This window comes from Eptatretus burgeri, chromosome 14 (assembly GCF_056783735.1).
Source record: "Eptatretus burgeri isolate ZD-2024b chromosome 14, Ebu_testis_v1, whole genome shotgun sequence".
Taxonomy (NCBI): Eukaryota; Metazoa; Chordata; class Myxini; order Myxiniformes; family Myxinidae; genus Eptatretus; species Eptatretus burgeri.
In genome coordinates this window covers 47,842,722-47,869,596 of record NC_140974.1, presented here as the reverse complement: position 1 = coordinate 47,869,596, position 26,875 = coordinate 47,842,722, and the positions used below count along the sequence as shown (strand labels likewise).

Below are 26,875 nucleotides of genomic sequence, written 5' to 3'. Positions count from 1 at the left end.
AGCACAGAAAGGAATACCAAAGCAGAAGGTACCTAACGTCAAACCTACATGATGCGGAGAGAGAGAGCCCCCAATGTTGTCGCAAAATTTAAAGCTAGTTCTGCAATATGAACGAAAGGATTTGGGGCAAAGTCTATCTGACACTCCTTTACCTGTGGGTGATGGTTCCGACATGGTGAGAAGAAGCACTGTGATTGGCTGAATGAATGCATAAACAGCACCATGTATGGCAAAAGAAGGACAACAGTTGTGAGCAAATATTAACCTGGCCTTTTTATGGTGGTGAAACTGAGATGGTGAAGTTTTGCATAATGCATGCTATCAATGCATGTGTCACACAAAGCAACAACAACAACCAATTACTGCACCAATTACTGTCAAAATAAAGACCAATTACTGCACCGTCGTCCCAAGAAGGAAGACAGACATAACAACACACACACACACACACTATTCACTTTGAAGTACTTACAAAAGCTATTTTATTTGAAGTTATTACCTTTACTTATAATCAATTGACTGATTTCCCAACTACCCGGATCATCAGTTGAGCACCGTTTTTCATCTAGGTTTCAATTCTCTCAGCCCAGATGAGTCTCAGTAGGGACGAGTCTTAGTAAATGGAGGTCAAAACAACAATATGAATGTGAGAAAGAGGTCTAAAAGCTAAATAACATGTGAAATAAGCTCTCTTGCTTTGATGACGGGCTCACACCCGAAACCACACTCAATTTCCTTTCCCATCACCACTGGCATACCTCGTTCAACATTTAGTTGAGAAGATTGATTGTCTTAATAACGTGTTTAACTTTTCCTTTGACCCACTGTTTAAAAGCAGACATCGTGGAAATTAGACATTTCTCTTTGTTCATTGAAACAAATTAATCTTGTTCATCTTGACAAGGATAACAAACGACTTGAAACGTTTTGAGTCCACATTCATCCACAGTTATTCATTCTCTTTCTGTTGTTTCTTTTACAACCACAACTATTAATATGGCGACAATTATGAGGGTTCATCATAAGTCCATGTATGGCCAAACCTGCAAAGTCAATGAGACTTTGACAACCTGTATTTATGTATTTATTTATTACTTACGAAATCTAAAGATTTCGTAAGAATATTAATGACTTCCGTCCTCTGTTTGTGTGTTTGTTTGTTTGTTTGTAGGCACGATAACTCGAGAATGAAAGAAGCTACCAATGTCAAATTACACCACGTGATTCAGGAGGGTGATGGCTAGCGCTGATTAGATTTTGGTCAAAATCGGTCAAAGGTCAAGGTCACAGTGAGGTCAAACATTCGATTTTTGATGGTTTTGTACAGAATCATAGTAGAAACTTCTGGTTTGCGTCGCAACCTTCTCTCGAGAAAGCTTTTATTAGACAAGGTCAGAGGTCAAGTTGACGATTTGGTAAGTACCAGTCTATGACTGCTTGTTTGTTTGTTTATTTGTTTACAGCCTTTTTTGCTGTGATTTAAATTTGAGGTTTCTTTTTCATATACAGACAATTTCACATCGATTTTGACTCGACGAAAACAATCCATGATCTTTGTTCAGCTGTTGATTTACCGACTAACACTTACACGGTTCAGACTTGGCTCCACCTTTTGAAGAACGTCCGTGATTGAAACCATTTTAACAACTCTCTGTGTGTGATGTTGAAAGGAATTTCAACATCCAAGTGAGATAATGGAATTCCTTTTAAAATCATCCTCCTGATGTAATTTATATCTCAACATCGATGCTTGGATGGTTATAAAGGTAAACCACACCCTTTCCCAGAAATTATTTCGCCTCATTCTGATTGCTGAGAGTGTAATTCATTCACCTTACCGCCGTTTAACATTACCCCCGTATGTCCTTCTTCCATCTGGGTCTGCTGTTAGTCTTTGCCAGCAATCCAAAACAGAGATCCTCACCAGATGATGAGATGATTCAAACTCATCAAGGGCTGTGCACTCAGTCGATGTTGAGGAATAGAAGCAGGAATTACTGGAATAAGCCTAAAGCCGACATATTGGCTTCTTGTAAAGCTTTTGTTATGCAATCCATGTTATAAAATTTCAAAAGGCCACATGAGGTTTATACCTTTTTATTGTTTATAGGCACAAATGACAGAGTGGAATAACTGTAATATAGATAACAGTGAATTCAAGGTCATAAAATCATACTTTTGAGTACATCTTTGGGGTACTTTCATGATATTTTTCACTTTTGATCCAATACATGGACATCTTCTTATTCTTTCACATGCAGTACAAGACTGCTGCTGCTGGCTAGCATCGTTAGCTGAGAGCACATTTGTGCTGCTGAGGCAATTCCCTCTGTAGTTAGAGCAGTAATTAGTGTATTTCTTCAGGGTACTGGCAATAGTTCGTCTATTCTTCACAAAGGACACGGTGGGATCTTCAACGTCCACCAACTAATGGCAGCAGCCGGGACGCCCTGTTTGACCAGATTAACATCTATCTGAGGGATGGCACACACATTGATGAATCACCCTGCATGTGAAGCACCAGGATGGTGGTTTATAGCTGGATTGAGATACGAACCCACACAAGACAGTTTAGAGGTGAGCGTGCAGACCTCCAAGGCCATCCTGCCAGCCCATCATGGATTATAATCACACAATTACAGGCAAAACCCATGTAGCCCACAGCAGGGTGCAATGATGATCATCCTGAAAGGCCATTGTGTTAAAAAACAAAACAAAAAAAAACACATGTCAGAAATACCCTGCAGACTCTGACATGAATGGAATGAACTTTCTCTAACATGTGAAGTGTTGCTTTGATAATAACAATTCAAATGTAATAACATCACTAAGACAATTCCTTTGTTCTATTATGACGAACTCGTACAACTATTAGCACTGAATAATTTCCTGTGGATATAAAAATATAGTCAACGTTCGTAAACATGTGATGGAGGATATAAAAATACAGTACTATGTATTAAAATGGAACAGGTGTGCTAAACGAAATGAAAAACATTCAAAAGGTCAAAGAGCTCTCAAGTCATTGCTAGTGACGGTTTCCACGGTAACAGAACCTGTGACAGGCTCTTCTTCCCCAGCCCTTTTCCCCCGATGACGTAATGGAAGCTCCAAAGTGCGCTGTGCACAGTGTGTTTTATCAACCGGTACCTCTGCCTCGCCCAGAAAGGTATCCGCGAGAACTCCATGCAACCACAGCTGCACAAGAAACACGAAGTTCCACTTGAGTCAGACATATTAAGCGTGTTGTGTCGATTATATAGATGTACACTGCACCTCTTTGACCTCTCCTTCTGTCAGGATCTGTTACCTGAATAGTGACAGGCTTCTCGGGGAGTTTCTGGTAAAATATCACTCCAGCATCGAACATGGTTTCAATCTGCATGTCCACATCTGCTGTCCTCACCTTCTGTGCCTCGCAGCATATTACTGCGTACACCTTGTTATCTGTACAACAAGAAACCAAACGGCCCCATGCAATCAAACAAGTCAAGAGTGTTGATAAAATCACAATAACAGGGACTTCACTTGACTATGACTGCATACAATCAACGGTGACATTTTCTCACTTAATAGTTATTAAGTTATTTGCAAAATACAATGAACAAAGTGCTTCCACTTTTCCAGATTATGAGGTTCCAAATGTATGAGATCCCACATGTATATAAGGTCCCAGATGTGTATGACGTCCCAGATGTGTATAAGGTCCCAAATGTATATGAGGTCGCAGAGGTGTATGAGGTCTCAGGTGTATATAAGGTACCAAATCTATAAAAGTTCTCAGATGTATGAAGTTCTGTTCTAGATGTACGAGGTCTCAAATGTATCAGGTTCCAGATGTGTATGAGATCCCAGATGTGTATGAGGTCCCAGATGTACACAAGGTGCCAGATGTATATGTGGTCCCAGATGTGTATGAGGTCCCAGATGTGTGAGGTCCCAGATGTATATGTGGTCCCAGATGTGTATGAGGTCCCAGATGTACACAAGGTGCCAGATGTATATGTGGTCCCAGATGTGTATGTGGTCCTAGATGTGTATGAGGTCCCAGATGTGTACGAGGTCCCAGATGTGTACGAGGTCCCAGATGTGTACGAGGTCCCAGATGTACACAAGGTGCCAGATGTATATGTCGTCCCAGATGCGTATGTGGTCCCAGATGTACACAAGGTGCCAGATGTATATGTGGTCCGAGATGTGTATGTGGTCCTAGATGTGTATGAGGTCCCAGATGTGTACGAGGTCCCAGATGTATATGTCGTCCCAGATGCGTATGTGGTTCCAGATGTGTATGAGGTCCCAGATGTACACAAGGTGCCAGATGTATATGACGTCCCAGATGTGTATGAGGTCCCATATATATATATATATATATATATATATATATATATATATATATATATATATATATATATATATATATATATATATATATATATATATATGAACGGAAGAAGCCACCAATGTCAAATTACACCACGTGATTCAGGAGGTTGATGGCTCGTGCTGGTTAGACTTTGGTCAAAATCGGTCAAAGGTCAAGGTCACAGTGAGGTCAAAGATTCGATTTTTGATGGTTTGGTACAGAATCATCATAGAAACTTCTGGTTTGCGTCGCTACCTTCTCTCGAGACAGCTTTTATGAGACAAGGTCAGGTCAAGTTGACGATTTCGTAAGTACCAGTCTATGACTGCTTGTTTGTTTCTATGTGTTTGTGTGTTTGTTTGTAGGCACGATAACTCGAGAACGGAAGAAGCTACCAATGTCAAATTACACCACGTGATTCAGGAGGGTGATTGCTAGCGCTGATTATATTTTGGTCAAAATCGGTCAAAGGTCAAGGTTACAGTGAGGTCAAACATAATTCTGTAAATTCATGTGGAGAAATGGAGTATTTTTGCTTCACTCGACGTTATGAGTTCGTTTTAACTTCGATTTTAATTTTGTCTTCGGTTTTTGCGATCGCTTAGGACGCTTAAAACTCGGTTCTCGAAATTCTGGTAAAAATCGGATGTTTTGGAGACGTTTTAAGATTGTATAAAAAATATTTCACTCGTCGCGTCACAGCTCGTCACGTGGTGCAGCGCGCTCGAGCAGAGGCGTCGTTGATCACGTAAAGGTTTTCCGTGTGCGCGCTGATGGTGTTTTTGATAAAGATGGTGTTTAAAAGTCATTTTTTTATCCCAATAAAGATTATCGTCACATGCCTGAAACGCTAAGCCGTCGGATTATGTAAGGATTGTTGGTGGATGGCCGAATATTTCGGTTTTGTGACTTTGATAAAATAATATTAAATAATTGCGTGGAGAAATGGAGTATTTTTGCTTCACTCAACGTTACGAGTTCATTTTAACTTCGATTTTAATTTTGTCTTCGGTTTTTGCGATCGCTTCAGACGCATAAAACTCGGTTGTCGAAATTCTGGTAAAAATTGGAAGTTTTGGAGATGTTCTAAGATTGTATAAAAAATATTTCACTCGCCATGTCACAGCTCGTCACGTGGTGCAGCCTGCTCGAGCAGAGGCATCGTTGAACACGTAAAGGTTTTCCATGTGCGCGCTGACGGTATTTTTGATAAAGATGGTGTTTAAAAGTCTTTTTTTTTATGCCTCTAAAGGTTATCGTCGAATGCCTTACTAGCTATTCCATCGGATTATGTAAAGATTGTTGGTGGATGGCCGAATATTACGGTTTTGTAACTTTAATAAAATAATATTAAGTAATTGCGTGGAGAAATGGAGATTTTTGCTTTGGTGGATGTTACGATTTTTGATGGTTTGGTACAGAATCATCATAGAAACTTTTGGTTTGCGTCGCTACCTTCTCGAGAGACAGCTTTTATTCGACAGGGTTAGAGGTCAAGTTGACGATTTCACAAGTACCAGTCTATGACTGCTTGTTACTTACGAAATATAAAGATTTCGGAAGTATATTGATAACTTCCATCCTCTGTTTGTTTGTTTGTTTGTGTGTTTGTTTGTGAGTTTGTGTGTTTGTTTGTGTGTGTGTGTTAGTGTGTTTGTGTGTTTGTGTGATTGTTTTTAGGCACGATAACTCGAGAACAGAAGAAGCTTCCAATGTCAAATTACCCCACGTGATTCAGGAGGGTGATGGCTAGCGCTGATTAGATTTTGGTCAAAATCGGTCAAAGGTCAAGGTCACAGTGAGGTCAAACATAATTCCGTAAATTCATGTGGAGAAATGGAGTATTTTTCCTTCGCTCGACGTTACGAGTTCGTTTTAACTTTGATTTTAATTTTTGTCTTCGGTTTTTGCGATCGCTTAGGACGCTTAAAACTTGGTTGTTGAAATTCTGGTAAAAAAATCGGATGTTGTGGAGACGTTTTAAGATTGTATAAAAAATATTTCACTCGTCGCGTCACAGCTCGTCACGTGGTGCAGTGCGCTCGAGCAGAGGCTTCGTTGATCACGTAAAGGTTTTCCGTGTGCGCACTGATGGTGTTTTCAATAAAGATGGTGTTTAAAAGTCATTTTTTTATCCCAATAAAGGTTATCGTCGCATGCCTGACTCGCTAAACCGTCAGATTATGTAAAGATTGTTGGTGGATGGCCGAATATTACGGTTTTGTGACTTTGATAAAATAATATTAAATAATTGCGTGGAGAAATGGAGATTTTTGCTTCGGTCGACGTTAAGATTTTTGATGGTTTGGTACAGAATCATCGTAGAAACTTTTGGTTTGCGTCGCTACCATCTCCAGAGACAGCTTTTATTAGACAACGTCAGAGGTCACGTTGACGATTTCGTAAGTACCAGTCTATGACTGCTTGTTTGTCTGTTTGTTGCTTACGAAATCTAAAGATTTCTAAGAATATTGATCACTTCCGTCCTCTGTTTGTGTGTTTGTTTGTAGGCACGAAAACTCAAGAACGGAAGAAGCTACCAATGTCAAATAATAACCATGTGATTCAGCAAGGTGATGGCTCATGCTCATTAGATTTTGGTCAAAATCGGTGAAAGGTCAAGGTCACGGTGAGGTCAAACATCCAAAAAATGATAACTCGAGAACAGAAGAAGCTACCAATGTAAAATTACACCAAGTGATTCAGGAGGGTGATGGCCAGTGCTGATTAGATTTTGGTCAAAATTGGTCAAAGGTCAAGGCCACGGTGAGGTCAAACATCCAAAAAATGATAACTCGAGAACAGAAGAAGCTACCAATGTAAAATTAAACCACCTGATTCAGGAGGATGATGGCGAGCGCTGATTAGATTTTGGTCAAAATCGGTGAAAGGTCAAGGTCATGGTGAGGTCAAACATCCAAAAAATGATAACTCGAGAACAGAAGAAGCTACCAATGTAAAATTACACCACGTGATTCAGGAGGCTGATGGCTAGTGCTGATTAGATTTTGGTCAAAATCGGTCAAAGGTCAAGGTCACAGTGAGGTCAAATATTCGATTTTTGATGGTTTGGTAGAGAACTCGAGAACGGAAGAAGCTACCAATGTCAAATTATACCACTTGATTCAGGAGAGTTATGGCTAGCACTGTTTAGATTTTGCTCAAAATCGGTCAAAGGTCAAGGTCACAGTGAGGTCAAATATCCAAAAAATAACTCGAGAACGGAAGAAGCTACCAATGTCAAATTACACCACGTGATTCAGGACGGTGATGCCTCGCGCTTGTTAGATTTTGGTCAAAATCGGTCAAAGGTCAAGGTCGCAGTGAGGTCAAACATCCAAAACATGATAACTCGAGACAAGTTACCACAGGTATTGTTGACGGAGCGCGAATTTGGAAGATTGAGGTAAGTTTGGCGGAATTTATGTTTCAATTCGTCAAGTTACGGCTGTTTTAAAAATTTCAGTGTTATAAAATAATATTAAATAATTCCGTAAATTCCCGTGGAGAAATGGAGTATTTTTGCTTCGGTCGATATTATGAGTTCGTTTTAACTTCGATTTTAATTTTGTCTTCGGTTTTTGTGATCGCTTCAGTCACTTAACACTCGGTTGTCGAAATTCTGGTAAAAATCGGATGTTTTGGAGAAGTTTTAAGATTGTATAAAAATATTTCACCCGCCGTGTCATGGCTCGTCACGTGGCGCAGTGGGCTCGAGAAGACGCTTCGTTGAGTCACGTAAAGGTTTTGCGTGTGCGCGCTAACGTCATCGCGCTTGCCCCGGCGACCTTTCGAGTTGGGGGTGGGGCCGTCGAGTGTGACCTTTACATTATGTTAATCCGCGGTAACTCGAAAACGAAAGAAGCTACCAATGTCAAATTACACCACGTGATTCAAGAGGGTGATGGCTCGCGCTGATTAGATTTTGGTCAAAATCAGTCAAAGGTCAAGGTCACAGTGAGGTCAAACATTCGATTTTTGATGGTTTGGTACAGAATCATCGTAGAAACTTCTGGTTTGCGTCGCTACCTTCTCCAGGGACAGCTTTTATTAGACAAGGTCAGAGGTCAAGTTGACGATTTTGTAAGTACCAGTCTGACTGCTTGTTGTTTCTTTGATTACACTTTTCTTTCTCCCCTTTAACTTTAAATCATATTTAGAAACATCATCCTTTGAAGAATAGTATGGTATTTATAAACATGTGGCTTTGCTCTCAGTCATACAAATTCACTCACAACCTTTCCACCCAACTTAGCTTTAAACTTTCCAATAACCAATTTTTTTTTTAAGAGAATAGACTTCAACTCAGTTCATAATTGCTTGCATCATAAATATTGATGTCGTGTGCCATATCCTCTTAAACATTTCCCATATGAATTTTCAAAATAAAGCTCTCTGTATCCATATAAAGTAGATTAACTCAATCCACATATTTGTTCTTCAGGTTGTTGTAGAAGTAGTCATGCATTAACAACAGTGACAAATCAAAAAAAAAAATTCCCATTGAATGCATGATCATCATAATAATATTATCGTGTGAAACAATGAACATCAAACTGCAATGGCTGACCGAGCGGAACAAAGCTGACCTGAACTTCCGAGACCCAAGGCCTTCTGCAAGATCAGGGATGTGACTTGGACTGGATAGCCCAACATTAGGTTCCAGCAAGTTCGCTTTGGGCAGTCATGTGTGAGCTCTCTATCAAGAAAGAAAGAAAGTTATTCTTCGATTGATTTCACTTTCATTTAGTGCCCCATACTTAAAAGTCATCCTTATGAAACTCCCATCCACTCCTCTGCCGACCCCCTCACCCTTGCATCAGCATGCTTCCCAAATGTATTTGTTCATTCAAGTACTTGTTTATCTACAAAAATAAAGTATTGTTGTGGTGACGGGTACCGAGACACAAGCTTGTCACTCAGGGGGATTAATCCCTGGTTGTCCTTGGTAGAGCCGGACCTGGGGCAACCGCTCACAATTAACGTTGTGGTACGGTGGGTTGTTTTAAAACCACGAACACCACCCATTCAACCACGAGTTCCAGTGTCCACCGTCTAATTATTCAGTTTAACTAGAGGTCATGTGGTTACCTGAGCGGGGAGCGCGCCCTCGGCAAAGCACCAATATCATCTGATTAGATTTTAATTCGGGCGGCCGAGCGTTTTAACCTCTGGTGCGTGCCGACTATTTTTTGGTCAAATCTGTGGTAATTACCTCCCAGTCTATCTCGGTTCGAACAATGCTAGACCAATGGAAGGAAAGGACAAACACGGACAGGATGGAAATCAACAAATAATTTATTAATAATTAAATAAATTAATAAAAAGAACCTTTTATTTCCTGAGTTAAATAAAGAATGAATTTCAAAGCAAAATCAATCAAAATGCCAGGAAAGAGACAAAGAGCAGATGCTTATCGGGGGTTGACTTACTTACAGCTAAATACAGACAAGGGTACCCAACAGATCATTCAGGGGGAGGGGAGGGGGAGAATTGTCTCGCTCCCCAGAAAGTTGTCCGTGAAGCAAAAACGTCCTGAAAATGTATGCATGTCACGTCCGTTGCCAGCACCCAGCTTTGCCGTGCACCCTCTTGCGGGGCAGCATTGAACGCCAGTCGAAGTCTGGAGGGCACCAAGATCGTCCATGGCGGGTTTAGATCCTGGTGTTGTTGGTGATCACCCGTGCCTCACTTGTTGGTGGCGCTGCTCACACCCACACGCTTGCTTGCCAAAGCACTGGAAGGGCGAATTGCCTCTTCGGCGCTGGTCAGACACCCGCTTCTTGGTCGCTTCTCTTGCCCTTTGCTTTTTCCTCTCTCCTTTCGCTTTTCCTCTCCTCACTGAACGTCCCTCTTTCGCTTTTTCCTCACTTTTTTATATCTCAGAATGTCTCTCCTCACAGAACGTCCCTCGTTCGCTCGTTTTTTTTTATATCTCAGAACGTCTCTCCTCACAGAACGTCCCTCGTTCATTTTTTCTCACTGTTTTTTATATCCCTGGGCCATCTCCGCGGGGTGCCGTCTGCCCCAAGCTCACTCCGCCCCACTGGGGCATGGTTACCATGATGTCCCATGCGCTCTCAAAAAAAGCGGGCGTCAGAGCTGGCGAAAAAATGCTGCTCAGGAAAAATGAGGGCGGGCTTCAGAGCTCGTGAAGGAATGTTGCTGAGGAAAAATGGAGGCGAGCTTCAGAGCTCGTGAAAGAAATGTGTGTGAACGTGTCTGTCGTAAAGAAAAAAGCTTCCCATCAGTGAGGGGAGCTATCCTTTACCCTTCTCAATGCATCCCATTTAAGATCCCATTAGACATGGGGACGGGGCTAATCTGAACATGCATTTAAGGAAATAACTGTCTGAGGACCTGGATGTGTGGATGCATTCATCAGACCGGATTCTGAAATCCATAACAGTATACAAATAGGTAAACTGCAAAAACATAAAAGTCAAACTCACTGAAGTTTTGAATTATATTCAGAGAAGATGCGAATCAAGAAGCATTCAGTCTGGCCTGGCTCGAATGTACTCGGCACGAGCACATAGCGACCATGGGAGAGTGTCTGACGCCGAAACACAGCACGCGAGTTGATAAACTCTGAACGGCAGATTGATGAGGCACGACCATGGATGCGGAAACGCCTGTTCAACTCCACCTGCAACATTCATGGTGCTTGCTCAGATATCTCACAAAACATATCATAATTTAACATTTGGTAATGAAATGAATGAACTAATGTGTAACATACCTTGAAGATCTCAAAACCAATGGTGAGCTTTTTAATTTGGCGAGATCTCGAGAAAGCCCTCTCTTCCTGTTCGAGGTAGAACAGAAACTCGGTCTCACCTCCAGAAACTTCAAATGCATACTGCAATGACATAGCATGCATGATTCAAATGACCTTCGAATCCATCCACAACTTTTACAGATAATTGTTATATGTAATATGTTGCAATGAACGTAGCGTGGGAGAGGTTCTTCTTTGTTGGTTGTTGATGAGAGTGTCACAGCTATAACTGAAAATGTGGCTGGTGAGGCTTGCCTTTTTGAAGATATATATATATATATATATATATATATATATATATATATATATATATATATATATATATATATATATATATATATATATATATATATATATATATATATATATATATATATATATATATATATAGTGAAGATCAGGATCCAAATCCGGAGACAAGAATTTTTCAAGTGATTCTTCACCATTGAAAGATAGGACCAAAATATATATGTACATATATATATATATATATATATATATATATATATATATATATATATATATATATATATATATATATATATATATATATTGTTGCGGATTCGCGCCTGCCGGCGTGCGAACGGCCACGTAACTCGAATCGCGGCACGTCGCCCACCGGACGGACAATCCAGTCGTGACCCTCTCGGACTAACGCCGGGAAACGCGAGACCTTTCGGCCTCACCACGATCGTGCCAATCGGCCCCCCGCGTGGGATAGGGTTGCTCGCCAAATTCGACCTACCTAAGTACCCACACGGAGGGTAGACCGGGCGATCGCACCTCGCCGCAGGTCGACTTCGGACACGGGCCACTTTAAGCGACCCGTTCCGTACTATCGGGATAACCGAGCGGTGTTATCGTCGGCCTCGACGGTTCGATTAATTATCGGGCGTATTCAGCCCACTACCAACCCTTTACGTGAAGTAAGATGGAGATTCAATGAAAGAAAAGACGAAGCGAAACGGGAAAACAGTTCAACATAATTCACATTTATTTCGTGATGGCACACGGAAAGCACACATATACAATTACACCAAAAGCAAATGTAAAAGGAGAAGAAACACACAATATTACACAAAAAGCAAATATAAAAGAGAAACACAATGCAGATCTATTACCGACTACGCGAGCACACGGCGACACTTATGCAGTTTTACTTCACAGATGGCGCCGACAACACATATACCCAAAGCAAAAGAAAAGGACCACCCTCAAGGATGAGGCGGGCCTGGGGCCGAGACCGCGTCGGGCCTACCCGTCTGATGATGAGACGCAAAGTGGCGGTGGCGCCCCAACTCCGCGGGCCTCGCGGACAGTGTCTGGTAGGGGGTGGGAAAGGGGCCCCCTTGTCGCACTATCTCAGCGCGGGGGGAAACAGGAGGGGGTTGCTGATGCTCGGGGAAAGGAGGATTTCACAAAATCGCGGGTCCCGCGACGAGCGTCTCCACCACGACCTCGGTCGCGCCGCCGGCCTCTCCCTCCGCAGCTCCCCGACCCCGACGCGAGCACCCCCTCAACCGCCTTCGCCGCCGCCGCCTCTCCACAGCTTCGTCCGATCGCCCTCTCCGTCTCCTCTCTTGACTTGTCCCAACTCTTCACTGGCTCCGCGAACTCCCAACTCCGAACTGCGAACTGCTTTGACTGACGAACGCAGCCGTTTATATCCCCCGTGGCCTCGCTCCTTCACCTTTGACCCTTTACCTCCGACCCTTCACCTCTCACTGGCTCCCCATTGGACCGAGGAAAAGTGGGCGTGAATGCTTTTTGATCCATGAATTTGCATATAGCGACCGCACTCCAACGCCCTGGAGGCGGGGCCAAATCGCCCCACGCTCACCGATAGGACGGAACAGAAGTGGGCGTGAGTCGTTTTTGATCCGTTTTCCTCGGAAAGTCTGTGATGTTTCTGAACACGCTGCTCGGTGCGCGCCCTGCACGAGTCCAGTATCGGTGCCCACAAGTGGCGCAAGAATGGTGGTGATGCAATGGTGGCGAGTTGTAACGGTAAAGGTCGTGGCTGTTGTCGTGAAGCGGCGTTGTGGTTGGTGGTTGTTGTGTGATGGCTGTTGAGACGTGGTTGGTGGTGGTAGTAATGGCGGCTGGTCCAAAATAAAGATAGTAAAAGAAAAACGGCTATCTAAAAGGGTCGCAGCCCGCATGAATGACATTTATTCCCTCTAAACAACGGGTTTGGGCCTAACTACACATATACTTAGAGATATCTCACCTAAGGGACCTGAATGGTGGTTTGCGAATTTCGTCAACCACAACACTACCCCCTCCCCTTTTTACAGACTCGTCCCGAGTCGTCAAATTTTCGTGTGCCATCATGTGTAGTTTTCCCCTAGTACATTTTACCTACGGATCCCTGAGTGCGACATTCATGGTATTCGTGTCCCCAAAATAAATAACCTGAGGGCTGAGTAACTAACTAAACAAACTCACTCACACGGACGACTTAAATAAAATTGCCGGCGCTAAGACAGACATGCCGGGGGCGCACTCATATGTACAGTACATCTTAACCTTAACTTACAAATTTTACACTAAACCATGGCCCAGGATCAATGAACTCTGCAAAAAGAAAGCAGTTAGCAGGGAGCCAGGCTGCTCACATGCAGTCTCTGGCTCAAACAATGCAGGTGACAGGGAACGTGGCCGGCTGCTCACACGCAGTCCAAGGCCTTCCCTTTTGAACTGAACGCAGTGAACCACAACGGTGCATGGGCTGCACGAAAGTAGTCTCCGTGCCAGCTCAAGTGGCACACGCAAAGAACACAACGAATGGATGGATGAATGGTTTGAACTGAACACAAACACGGTGCACGGGCCGCCACTGCAGGCCCGTGTTGTAGCTGCCAACAGGGCAGTTCTCGCAGCTTGCAAACTGTTGCTTTCTGATCCTGGCGCACATGGCAATGAACAGGGGGGGGGGCAAAGCAAAAATTGAACGGGGCTGGTGAACAGGGGCAGTGGGCATGGCATGGCAAAGGCGGCAGGCAACACAGCCCGCAGAAGAAGGCCGCTGCAGGCAAACACAGCCGGCAGATGAACTGGCCGGCACAGGCCTTGAAGTACCACAGCTGCAGATGATCCGGCCGGCACAGGCCTTGCAGCAACACAACAGCTGCCGATGAAGTGGGCCGGCACAGGCCTTGAAGAAAAACAGCCTGCCGGCAGATGAAGCTGGCCAGCCTTTGCCGTTCAGTGGAGGTTGGTGGAGGGAGTGCGGTGGTGCTGGCCACTCGGAAGGCGGGCTCGGACCTACCCGACGGTCTCCCTCCCAACCTATCGCCTTTGCCTGTCACTGTCCATACCCACTCCCTTAATTTGTCCAAACCCCAATTTAGCCCCAACTTATTTTTTTATTTTTACTTCCCCACTATAAATCGTCCCCTAACCCCCTTTATCGTCCTTGTTCGGCTAACCTATTCTGTCACCTAGCCTACTCCCAACCCCTACGTTCCCTTCCCGGAGGGGAATAAGGGAGAGCTGGCGTCCTGTGCCGAGGCCCAACGAAGCCTCAGGATGGCCTCCCCAGAGTTCAGCGATCTAACCCAAAGTGGGTCCAGCGGCCCACAACGAGAGCGAGGGGATGGATGGTGCGGAGGGGTACACTTCCTAATCTACCCTAACCATTTAACTGTTAAACTACCCAGGGGCTTTCATCAAGCGCCTCGCGCTTAAACTATTGGTTCTAACAACCCAGATTCCCGTCGCCTGTGTTGCTGTCCTCACAATTTCGGGCCTCACACCCCAATTTTCTCTCCGTGCCCTCACACGGTCTCATGGCTGGGACACGTGGCTCCCTTTGGCAGGCACGACCCTCTGCCGATTCTCCGACGATGGCACCCCCGGGCACTACACTGCCTCCGAGCCTACCAGCTCCCTAACACCGGGGAGTGCCCCCCATGGCACCTCCCCTGAAATGCACACGTGGCAGGCTGGCTTCCCAGGCCCCTTTCCGAGGGTCACCCGTGCCCGCAACACTGCCCACGCGGCTAATGGCGCCCCGGGCCCCCGCACCAAGCAGGCGCACCCGTGCCCACTACGCTATCCCGGCCCCCCATGGGCCCTTGGCCTACCACGGCCGACTAGCCTGGTGCCCGGGGTACCCACTCAGCGATACTCACTTTTCGCAGCCACGCTCCCAGCCCGTCAACAGGGCTCCTGCACCCCTCCAAATGGGTTTCGAGCCTACACTCCCACCAACAACAAAACGACCTCCATTTTGTAAATTTGACTAACCCCCTAACTCACTTTATACTGACCCCGGGGTCCCTTGGGCGGGAGTCACTTCTCCCAATCACTCATCGCACCATGCATTCCCCATTCGCTCCACTCACACAGACCCGCTGGCCTCACTCACTCACCAAGCGCATGCTTCCACTTCACTCACCAACAACTTTTCAACACACTCACCGCTGAACTCTGCCATCCTTCTAACTACCTCCCCTAACTAACTCGTGCTCCCACGTCGTCCCTTAAACTATAGCACGTTCCTTTTAACACTACGTAGCTAAACTACGTCCCCACTACACATTCACAGGTCTGTCACTGTCTCCAAATAAATCATTTTATTTCCCAACCTAAAGCTCATCTAAATCCCTCTAACTCATCCATTCCACGGACTCCATGAGGACTTACCCCTGCCCCATGAAGTCGGTCGAGCTAAGCTAACCCTTCCCCCTAACTAGTTTCCATCCTGTGCCCAGGTCAAGGGGGTCTTCCACCCCTTGCCCAGGAATCCTGTGCACCCGAAAGTGAGGCTTACTGTTTTTTTTTGTTTTTTTTCCATGCGCATCACCAGCGCGGCAACTCACAGCTCGCGCACTTTGCACCTGCCCGTGACGTCATGCAGCTGCACGTGTACCTCGTCCCTCCTTGGACGGTACCATCCGGCAGGGATACTCCTCCTGCCGGATTCCAACCCCGCGTGCAGCCATGACGTCACCGTGCGCATAAAAAAAAACAAGCCCCACGTCTCGAGGGGTTCCCCACGCGAACACATGTGCTTTGCCCGTTGGAGCTTAACACACACGATCGCGTGGAGAACCCGTCCGGTCCAAATCCGAAATCCTGCCTAAACTTTGTCCGTCCGCGGGATCGGCAAATCCACCGCTGGCGTTTCCGGACCGGGACTTCACTCTCGCAAGCGAGCACGTGGGGGCCTCGTGCGTTGCACAGCACGGACCTCGTGCTCACTGCTGGGTGAACCCGGCACGGTCCCCGAAACAACTACAGCCGCTACTCGGCTTTCTTACTTCACATGTCGCCGTCGTCGCCATTCGACACACGCACTCCCGCGTGTTACGACGCTAAGACACCTCACCATTAAACTCACACCGGGAGACGCGGCTGCATGTTCACACATGCTAACCGACATCTCCCTTACATACCGCTCTCTCACACACACAGTCTCCCTTGCACTCGGCCGTTCACTCACGCATGCCATCTCCCTCGCACACGTGGCTCCACTCACTCGCGGCCTTTCACTCACTCGTGCCATTTCCCTCACACAAACCATACCACTCACACACGCGGGAGCACTCGCCCGCGGTGCCTCACTCATACACCGTGGCTCACTCACACACGCGGGGACACTCATCCGCGGTGCCTCACTCATACTGGCCGTTTCACTCACACACACAGCCTCTTCCACTTGCGGTGCCCCTTTTACACACGGCGTGCTGGGAAGCACGTACTCCGGCACAATCGCCACCACACCACTCACACACGGGGTCGCTTCCACACACGGGGACGCACTCACACCTTGCACCACACACACAGGGACAACCACACTGGGGATTCGTGTCCCCACAAGGGTCTCCGGGGCCTCTATACCCCCAAAGCTTTCCGTGCACCTGTCCACAGCACCCGTCCCCTCAACCTCGCAAAGTACGACCGAACCCACCTGGTCGTGACTCGCCTCAAGGGGGCATACTCCCTCCCCTCCTTCCTGGAGGAGGCCATCCAGCTGCTCGCACCGGGCCTCCACCCAGTCCACCAGCTCACCCCCATTATCCTCCACTACCTCCGTGTGTGTGTGTGCGTCACTTACCCCGTCTTCATCGTGCAGTCTTTCCTCTATCGTTCCCATCTCCCGTGTCTCTGCCAACTCAGTCACCTCTTCACCCTTTACCTCCCTTGTCTCAACTATCATTTCCGTCTCTTCCCTTGTTATCTCCCTCGTGCACGTCTCCGTCACCCCAATTAGTTTGTCCCTCTCGGTTACCGTCACTTTTTCTGTCACGACCCTCGCCCAACATGCCCCCCGAATTATTTTCTCACCCGCTTCCACCGCGGGCCCGACAGCCGTTGCACCCCCTTCCAGCTCGTTCGCTCCCACACGTGGAGTCGCCATTTTAAGCTCCCTGCTAACGGCCTTCATGCCCGCCTGCAGGCATCGGCCCATGTTCTGCGTCTCACCCCGCAGCTTTTTAGTTTCTTCCCTCATGTTTGTTTCCATTCCGTTCATTTGCTGTGCATTCGCATCCATCTTTTCGTTCATTTGTTGTGTATTCGCATCCATCTTTTGTGTATTCGCATCCATCTTTTGTGTATTCGCATCCAGCTTTTGTGTATTCGCATCCATCCTCGCTGTCATTGCCGCCAGCATGGCGAATAGCTGGGCCATGTCGGGTGCGCTTGGGTGAGCCGTTTCGGCAAAGATCGGGGGGTTTTGGTGGAGAGGGGGAGGGGAGGTGTCATACACCGCGGCCGCCGCCGCACCCATTTCGGGCTCTGGGTTCAGTTGGGCGAGTCCGTGTTCCTGCACAACAAACATTTCCTGCACGGGGATTTCATCCTGAGCCATGGATTCTACACATTCTACATCCATTTCTAATACCCCCGGCTCCGGCTCGCCTTGAGACGCCATCTTGCTTCTCGTAAAGCGTTAATTTAGCTCGCTCGTAATTTGGAGGGAATCGGGGGTCGCTCCTCTCACCCCTGGACCGATTTCCGTGAATTTAGCTGGAGACAGGAGAGCCCGTTTTCCCGTTCTCCGATACCAGTGCCGCGAGGAGGGCGATGGGTTTATATCGCACGACCTGACACAAGTGTTGCGGATTCGCGCCCGCCGGCGTGCGAACGGCCACGTAACTCGAATCGCGGCACGTCGCCCACCGGACGGACAATCCAGTCATGACCCTCTCGGACTAACGCCGGGAACCAGTCATGGGTGGACCTTTCGGCCTCACCACGATCGTGCCAATCGGCCCCCCGCGTGGGATAGGGTTGCTCGCCAAATTCGACCTACCTAAGTACCCACACGGAGGGTAGACCGGGCGATCGCACCTCGCCGCAGGTCGACTTCGGACACGGGCCACTTTAAGCGACCCGTTCCGTACTATCGGGATAACCGAGCGGTGTTATCGTCGGCCTCGACGGTTCAATTAATTATCGGGCGTATTCAGCCCATTACCAACCCTTTACGTGAAGTAAGATGGAGATTCAATGAAAGAAAAGACGAAGCGAAACGGGAAAACAGTTCAACATAATTCACATTTATTTCGCGATGGCACACGGAAAGCACACATATACAATTACACCAAAAGCAAATGTAAAAGGAGAAGAAACACACAATATTACACAAAAAGCAAATATAAAAGAGAAACACAATGCAGATCTATTACCGACTACGCGAGCACACGGCGACACTTATGCAGTTTTACTTCACAGACGGCGCCGACAACACATATACCCAAAGCAAAAGAAAAGGACCACCCTCAAGGATGAGGCGGGCCTGGGGCTGAGACCGCATCGGGCCTACCCGTCTGATGATGAGACGCAAAGTGGCGGTGGCGCCCCAACTCCGCGGGCCTCGCGGACAGTGTCTGGTAGGGGATGGGAAAGGGGCCCCCTTGTCGCACTATCTCAGCGCGGGGGGGAAAACAGGAGGGGGTTGTTGATGCTCGGGGGAAAGGAGGATATCTCCCTGTCTCGGGTCCCGCGACGAGCGTCTCCACCACGACCTCGGTCGCGCCGCCGGCCTCTCCCTCCGCAGCTCCCCGACCCCGACGCGAGCACCCCCTCAACCGCCTTCGCCGCCGCCGCCTCTCCACAGCTTCGTCCGATCGCCCTCTCCGTCTCCTCTCTTGACTTGTCCCAACTCTTCACTGGCTCCGCGAACTCCCAACTCCAAACTGCGAACTGCTTTGACTGACGAACGCAGCCGTTTATATCCCCCGTGGCCTCGCTCCTTCACCTTTGACCCTTTACCTCCGACCCTTCACCTCTCACTGGCTCCCCATTGGACCGAGGAAAAGTGGGCGTGAATGCTTTTTGATCCATGAATTTGCATATAGCGACCGCACTCCAACGCCCTGGAGGCGGGGCCAAATCGCCCCACGCTCGCCGATAGGACGGAACAGAAGTGGGCGTGAGTCGTTTTTGATCCGTTTTCCTCGGAAAGTCTGTGATGTTTCTGAACACGCTGCTCGGTGCGCGCCCTGCACGAGTCCAGTATCGGTGCCCACAAGTGGCGCAAGAATGGTGGTGATGCGATGGTGGCGAGTTGTGACAGTAAAGGTCGTGGCTGTTGTCGTGAAGCGGCGTTGTGGTTGGTGGTTGTTGTGTGATGGCTGTTGAGACGTGGTTGGTGGTGGTAGTAATGGCGGCTGGTCCAAAATAAAGATAGTAAAAGAAAAACGGCTATCTAAAAGGGTCGCAGCCTGCATGAATGACATTTATTCCCTCTAAACAACGGGTTTGGGCCTAACTACACATATACTTACAGAGATGTCTCACCTAAGGGACCTGAATGGTGGTTTGCGAATTTCGTCAACCACAACAATATATATGTATGTATATATATATATATATATATATATATATATATATATATATATATATATATATATATATATATATATATATATATATATATATATATATATATATACATATACTGTAACCAGGCGTAGTGGCATGCGCCTGTAATGTGGCTACTCGGAAGCTTGGGTTGGAGGATCCCTCGAGGACGGGTGCTCTGCGCTGGGCCGCGCTATGAGAGGGTGTAGAGCAGCCCGGAATCATGGCAAAATCCAATCCTTATCCCTGTGTCGTAAGAGGCGACCATGGTTGCGTCAGGAAGGGCATCCGGCGTAAAACCTATGCCAAATCAGGATGCGGATCATTACGGATGATCCGCTGTGGCGACCCCTAACGGGAGCAGCCGAAAGACGAACAACAATATATATATATATATATATATATATATATATATATATATATATATATATATATATATATATATATATATATATATATATATATATATATATATATATATATATATATATATATATATATAGGGTTGACTCAGCCTGTCATCCTTCCGAGGTCGGCGAAATGAGTACCAGTGTACTGGGCTGGTGTATACCCCGGTTAAAATAGGTGTACCATATGCCTGTGTCGTAAGAGGCGACCAGGGTTGCGTCAGGAAGGGCATCCGGCGTAAAACATGTGCCAAATCACTATGCGGATCATATGGATGATCCGCTGTGGTGACCCCTAATGGGAGCAGCCGAAAGAAGAAGAAGAAGAAGATGTATATATAGTATACTAGCAAGTTGACTATGTCCGAGGGGTTCGTAGATGTCTCACCTGAAATGAGCAATTTTTGGGGTGTGCATTGGTAGAAACGGGAATTCAGCGTTAATATCACGATGGATGTAGCCGGTAACCTTGGCAACCTCGTTCCATTCCACTAGCCAATATTTCCTTGCTTGTTGCATGCATGTTGTACCTCTGAAGTACCACTTTGGAGCGAGTGTGAAATTATGGAAGTTCTGCTGGGAAATGGATGAAGGCACATTTTCGGCCTCTTGCCTGACCAAACTTCTTTCCATGGCAACCGACCTCCCCAAGGCACCTCTCCTTCTCCACATTGCTTCTTCAGCCCCAACTCCCCCTCCCCCCCCCCCGCCTCCTCTATTGACACTCCCCATAGCTTTGCTTTCAGCAATTTACATTCAGTATTTCTCACAGCATGTCATTCTGGTTTCCCATTTGATGATCGGTAGATCAGTAGTTGCAGTTTCACTTTTCAACATTAGTTTCTCTTTGAGATATCAGTTTTGATTTGTTGTTGCAACTTGTGATGCAATGCAAATGGTGCATGAAAAAGATCGTCAAAAATTATTTTTGTGGGTTTTTCCCCGATTTTCTAATGGGTTGAAAGTGCCTTAAGGGTCGAAATGAGTCTGTAAATGGGTAGATGTCTATAGGATGTAAAAGGTCAAAAGGAGTTTAAGAGCAAAAGAGGACTAAAGTGTCCAAAGGGTATTTAAGGTCTACAGGTCAGGAAAGTGTCTGAAGGGTCAAATAATGTCTATCGGACTCTAAAGGGTATAAATTGCTGTGGAGTCTAAATGGTCTAAACAGTCTAAGGGGTCAGTCTAAACAGTCTTAAGGGTCGAAGGTCTTTAAAGGGCATAAATTGCTATGAAGGGGAATTAAGGGGTCTAAGCGGTGTTAAGGTCTAAGGGTTTAATGGGTGTTAAGGGGTGTTAAGGAGTGTTAAGGAGTCTAAGCGGTCTTATGAGTTTCTAAAGGGTTGACGGTGTCCAAAGGTCTCAAAGTTACCTTCCAATAGTATGCAACAGTTACCTTCACTTCCGGTTCTGGGTTTGGAGCGTTGGCAGGTCTCCTTCAGGGCTCTCTGCTGACGATCTCAAAGTTAAGTTTCCGGTCATTATCTGTCCCGTTTCACTGTTTATTTTCTCACCTACATGTTACTGTGTGTTCCTAGTTCGGTTTTGTTTCAAAAATCATGCTATTTTGTGAGTTTTCATCGACCTTGTCTGACCAGGTGCTTGAGGCCTACCCATCATTCCCCTCGGTGTACGATCGTGTTTATTGGTATTTTCTCCCAATTACCTTCAATTTCTATCTTTCCCACTTTCCCAACGTCCCCCATCCCTCCCAACTAAACACTCTATTTCTTGTCTTAAATCCCCCCCCCCCAAAAAACTACCTTTCTCCTTGCACACTCACAAGTCTCGATCATCCTTCTTCTTCTACTTCTTCTTCTTCTTCTTCTTCATCTTCTTCCTCCTGCCGGCACACTATCTTTATTCAACTGAGCTGACCTTCTCTCGCCATTACCTTCACGATTTCCCCCGATCTACAACCCTCCATTCCCGAATCTTACCTGTTCTTCAAAAATACATCAAAAAATAATAATCTTCCTAGTATCCTTTCGATCTCGACACCTCCTGTAACCACGTGTCTCTCTCTACTCTTCCTGGTACTTTTCATCCACCCAGCAGCTTCACACTGCATTTACCGTTCCAAATTCACCACACACTTCCACGATTTTACTTCAACCTTCCCTTTTCCAAATGATACGCAATCCTTATTTAAAATAATTAATTTCACTTTTGACAATACACCTCCCATAGCCAAGAGCTTCTCCCGTAACCGCATGATCTGTTTACACCCCCTGCGTTTTCTGATCCAATTTCACCATTCACCTCACAATTTTTTTCTGCAACACTTCCATGACCTAATCTGATGAAAACTCTCTCAACCAATAATAATAATAATAATAAAAACAACCTCTTATAATGCTTCATCTTCCTCTTTCACACATGTGGTACTCTTTACTGTTTCATAATGCACGACACTTCCACTATTTCAACAGACTGCTCTCAATTCGACCTTTCCTTCATACCTTGCCGAAAAAATCCAACTGTCACAGCATTTCTTCTCTCCATTCTCTGAATTCGCCTTTATTGCATCCATAAAGAAATGTGTTTAATCGCATCTCTGACCTAAAACTTTTAAAAACCCCAGTTTGCAATGACTGTTCACTTTCCATCAACCATTCTTTTTTTTCCAATTTCAGTGCCAACACACCCCTCTCACAGCAACCATCACACTCTTCTCCCTCCAAGCCTCCCTCTCACCTCTCTCAAAAACTCCCCCCTCACCTTTCTCCCTCAACTCTCCCCACTCACCCTTCTCCCACCATTCACCCCCTCACTCACCCTTCTCAAAGTTGCCCCCCTCCCATCTACAAAGCTGCCTCTTTCCACTGCCCTCTCAACCTCCATCTCTTCACTCCACCTCCTCAAATCCTCAACTGCCTTCTGCCCCCTCTCTTGTCCCCCCTCTCCCCCAGCACTACAGAGCCTTTTCTCCTCCTCATCCGGCCCCCTCTCCCAGCTATTCTGCAACCCCCACACTCTTTCAACAACCCTCCTTACCTCCACCCCCTCATCCCTTGTCACCCCTCTCCCCCATCACCACAGAATCTTTTCTCCTCCTCCTCCTCCGGCCCCCTCCCCGAGCTATTCTGCAATTCCCCACGCTCTTTCAACAACCCTCCATCCCTCCCACCCTCGTCCCTTGTTCTACCCTCCCCCTCCCCTTCCCTCCCTCTTCATTAACAGTGTGGACCTCACATATCCGGGGCCTTTGCTCAAACCTTTCAGATCTTTCCATACAGGTTGCCACTGACAACCCAGACATAGTCTGCCTAACAAACTTTCCTCCCCCAAGACGTGTCTGACTGACTCCCAAGTATCTCTCTCTGGTTAATCCCTCCTCCGGTATGACAGACCTGAGCCTCGTCCTGGTGGAGGAGTTGCTCTCTTCATCAAAGACTCGATTCCTCACTCTCCATGCACTACCCTCACTCCCCCACACCCCCAGTAATACCTCAGACTACGGCTTCCCCTCCTCTCCCACCTCATGCTTATATGTGTACTGTACCGTCCAATAAACAGTGATGACTCCATATACATCTCACTATCCAAAAACTTGGACCAACTTCTATCTTCTCATCCAAACTCTATCTCTTCCTCATATGTGGCAACTTCAATTGTCATCATGCCAGTTGGCTGGGTGTGGGGACCTCTCTCACCTCTCATGGCACTTCAGCAAAAGCTTTATGTGACTCATTGGGACTGACTCAATCGGTGAACTTCCCTACCCGGATCTCAACCAATGGTACTCCATCACTTCTGGGTCTGATTTTGACAAATTTCCCTGACAATATCTGTTGCTCTTGCTCCGCTCCAATCGGTTCTTCTGACCACGTCCTTGTCAAAGTGGACATCTATCTGGCTATGATAAGGAAATCACCTCACCGCTGTCGAGTCTGGCATTTCATGCAGGCTGACTGGCAGGGTCTCCAAGCAGCCCTCAAACTTGTAGACTGGTCTACTATTGCTACTTTCTCCAACATCAACTCATCCTGGGAATTCTTTCAAAGAAACTTGCTCTCCCTCATGCACAGATTTATCCACTCTCGTCTTCAGTTGGCCTACCTTTCCACCCTTGGTTCAGTGAAACTTGTGGTGAGGCAGTTGTCCTGAAACAACTTGCCTTTGCCTCATGGAAAGCAAACCCAACTGAGGGTAATCTAAGTTCCCTTCATAAAGTTCGGAACAAGTGTGTATCTACCCTCAGGAGAGCCAGAAAACAACATCTTTCTCATCTCAAGTCTGAACTCTCAAACCTCTCTCCCTCCTCAAAATCCTGGTGGCATCTAATCAAATCTGTTTATGGTGTATGTTCCCCCTCCATCCCCTCCCTCACCTCAAATGACCGCACTGCTGATACTGCAAGTGAAAAGGCTGAATGCCTAAACTCAGTGTTTGCATCAAAATATTGTGTCCAAAACCCATTGCTTTCTCTACCCACCTTACACAGTCACACACAACTGTCCCTGGACTCTGTGTCCTTTACACATGACAAGGTGGAGAGCTTGCTGTCAAAACTCGACTTAGATTCTGCAACCGGTCCAGACCACATCAGCCCACGTGTCCTAAAAACCTGCTCTTCTGCTCTTGCTCACCCTCTCTCTGTTTTATTCACCCACTCCTTTGATCAAGGTCATCTGCCATCTGCTTGGAAATCAGCAAACATCACTGCACTGCATAAAAAAGGTGGAAAAACAGATCCCTGCAACTACAGACCAATCAGCATTCTCCTAATCATCAGCAAGGTGATGGAATCCATCATCGCTTCAGACATTAAATCCTTCCTCTTCTCCAATGGCTTGATTTCCGATCATCAATTTGGTTTCATACCTGGTCACTCTACCCTGGATATGCTGTTTCTGCTCTCCCATCAATGGATGGAGGTCCTCAATGCCGGACATGAAATCACAGCCATATCTCCAGACATATCACAAGCTTTCACATGGTCTGGAACCCTGCCCTGCTGACCAAACTCTCTTCCTATGGTATCCAAGGCCATCTCCACTCACGGCTCGCAGACTTCCTCTCCTGTCGCAATCAACGTGTGGCTCTAAATGGAGTTTCTTTCATCCCCCTCTTCCTGTCTAGGCTGGAGTTCCTTAAGGTAGCGTTCTGGGCCCTGTTCTTTTTCTGGTTTTCATCAATGATCTCTCCGACTCTCTGGAAAATCCTCTATATCTCTTTGCTGATGACTCCACCCTCTGCCGTATCATCTGTCATCCCTCAGACTGGCATGCAGCAGCTTCTTCGCTCACTGCTGATCTGGATAAAATCACAAACTGGTCTAACACGTGGAACATGTCTTTCAATCCAGACAAATCCCACACTCTCACTATGTCTCTTCGAAAGGACCATTAAGAACCCCCCCCCCCATCCACTTTCTCAACAATCCTCTGGAAGAAGTCCTTTCTTTCAAGCTTCTGGGTCTCACTATCTGCCATGACCTTTCCTGGGAAAGCCACATTTCAAACCTCGCCTCCAAAGCCAGTCGCCGACTAGGAATCCTCCGTCGTGCAAAGGCCTTCCTCGGCCCACCTGAACTCCTGACCACTTACAAAGCTTTCGTCTGCAGCCTGATGGAGTACTGCTCTCCCCTCTGGGCTGGTGCTCCTGCCTCCCACCTTTCCCGGCTTCACGCTGTGAAAACCAAGGCATTTCGGATCATTGACATCTCCCGCAATGAGGCTGAGTCTGTGGGCCTCTCACTCTCTCACCGCAGGCTGGTCGGTGGTCTTTCTGTCTTCTACTGTCTCCTCTCCAGCCTCGCCCCCTCCCCCCCCCCCCCGCTCTCTCTACGATTTGTCCCCACCACATTTCCTCAGGGACTCAAGGTCTGCCAACAACCCCCTTCTGGTAATACTACCAAAATCACGAATCACTGCTCACCTTCACTCTTTCATTCCTCTTTGTTCCCGCCTTTGGAATAAACTCACTCACTCTATTCAATCCCATTCTTTCCTCCAGGCCTTCAAAACAGCTGTTCACCACCACCTCTTATCATCCCCCATCCAAATCCTCGATCTTTTCTACCTCCGATAATCCACTCAAGCCCACCTTCTTCAAATTCCCTGCTTTCCTTCCTGAAAGTCCCTGTAATGTCCATCTTGTATTCCCCATGTTCCCCACCCCATTCCTCCCCCTTCCACATTTCTCCTAATGTCTCTGTTCCCCACTGTTTTGTCCTTCCCACTCCCGCCACACTTGTCTCATGCCCCCCGTACTGTGTGTTGTGTGTTAGCTCTCACTTGAGCCTCGACAAGGTATTAAAAAAAAACAAAAAAACAGAATTAATAGACAGCCATGATCCAATAATACATAATTAATAGACAAAGTCATGGTCAAAGTCATGTTCAAACAGTACGTAATTAATAGACATACTCACATGGGTCAGTTGAGGTTTCACCCCACCTCCAACTCCACCGTGAAGGTGGGTGGAGTTTGCCCATTTAAGCTTGGTCTGTTGTTCGTTTTTCGGCTGCTCCCGTTAGGGGTCGCCACAGTGGATCATCC

At 46.6% G+C, this 26,875-nt stretch overlaps 2 protein-coding genes across 7 annotated transcripts in view; both read right to left on the bottom strand.

The window, feature by feature from the left end:
- Positions 1 to 177, bottom strand: part of LOC147013127 (unconventional myosin-VIIa-like) — a 123,445-nt gene extending 123,268 nt beyond the window's left edge. For all 3 annotated transcript variants that reach the window (XM_085854720.1, XM_085854723.1, XM_085854722.1), the window contains exon 1: positions 49 to 177. The gene's annotated coding sequence lies outside the window, so the exon portion shown is untranslated. The remainder of the gene's footprint in view (positions 1 to 48) is intronic.
- Positions 178 to 2,081: 1,904 nt separating this feature from the next.
- LOC147013124 (calpain-5-like) overlaps positions 2,082 to 26,875 on the bottom strand; it is a 79,163-nt gene continuing 54,369 nt past the window's right edge. For all 4 annotated transcript variants that reach the window (XM_085854731.1, XM_085854734.1, XM_085854732.1 and 1 more), the window contains 5 exons: positions 11,109 to 11,228; positions 10,819 to 11,015; positions 8,956 to 9,065; positions 3,311 to 3,447; positions 2,082 to 3,198 (listed from right to left, as the gene is read on the bottom strand). In XM_085854731.1, coding sequence (XP_085710857.1) covers positions 3,007 to 3,198; positions 3,311 to 3,447; positions 8,956 to 9,065; positions 10,819 to 11,015; positions 11,109 to 11,228 — 756 coding nt within the window. In that variant the 3' untranslated portion in view covers positions 2,082 to 3,006. The remainder of the gene's footprint in view (positions 3,199 to 3,310; positions 3,448 to 8,955; positions 9,066 to 10,818; positions 11,016 to 11,108; positions 11,229 to 26,875) is intronic.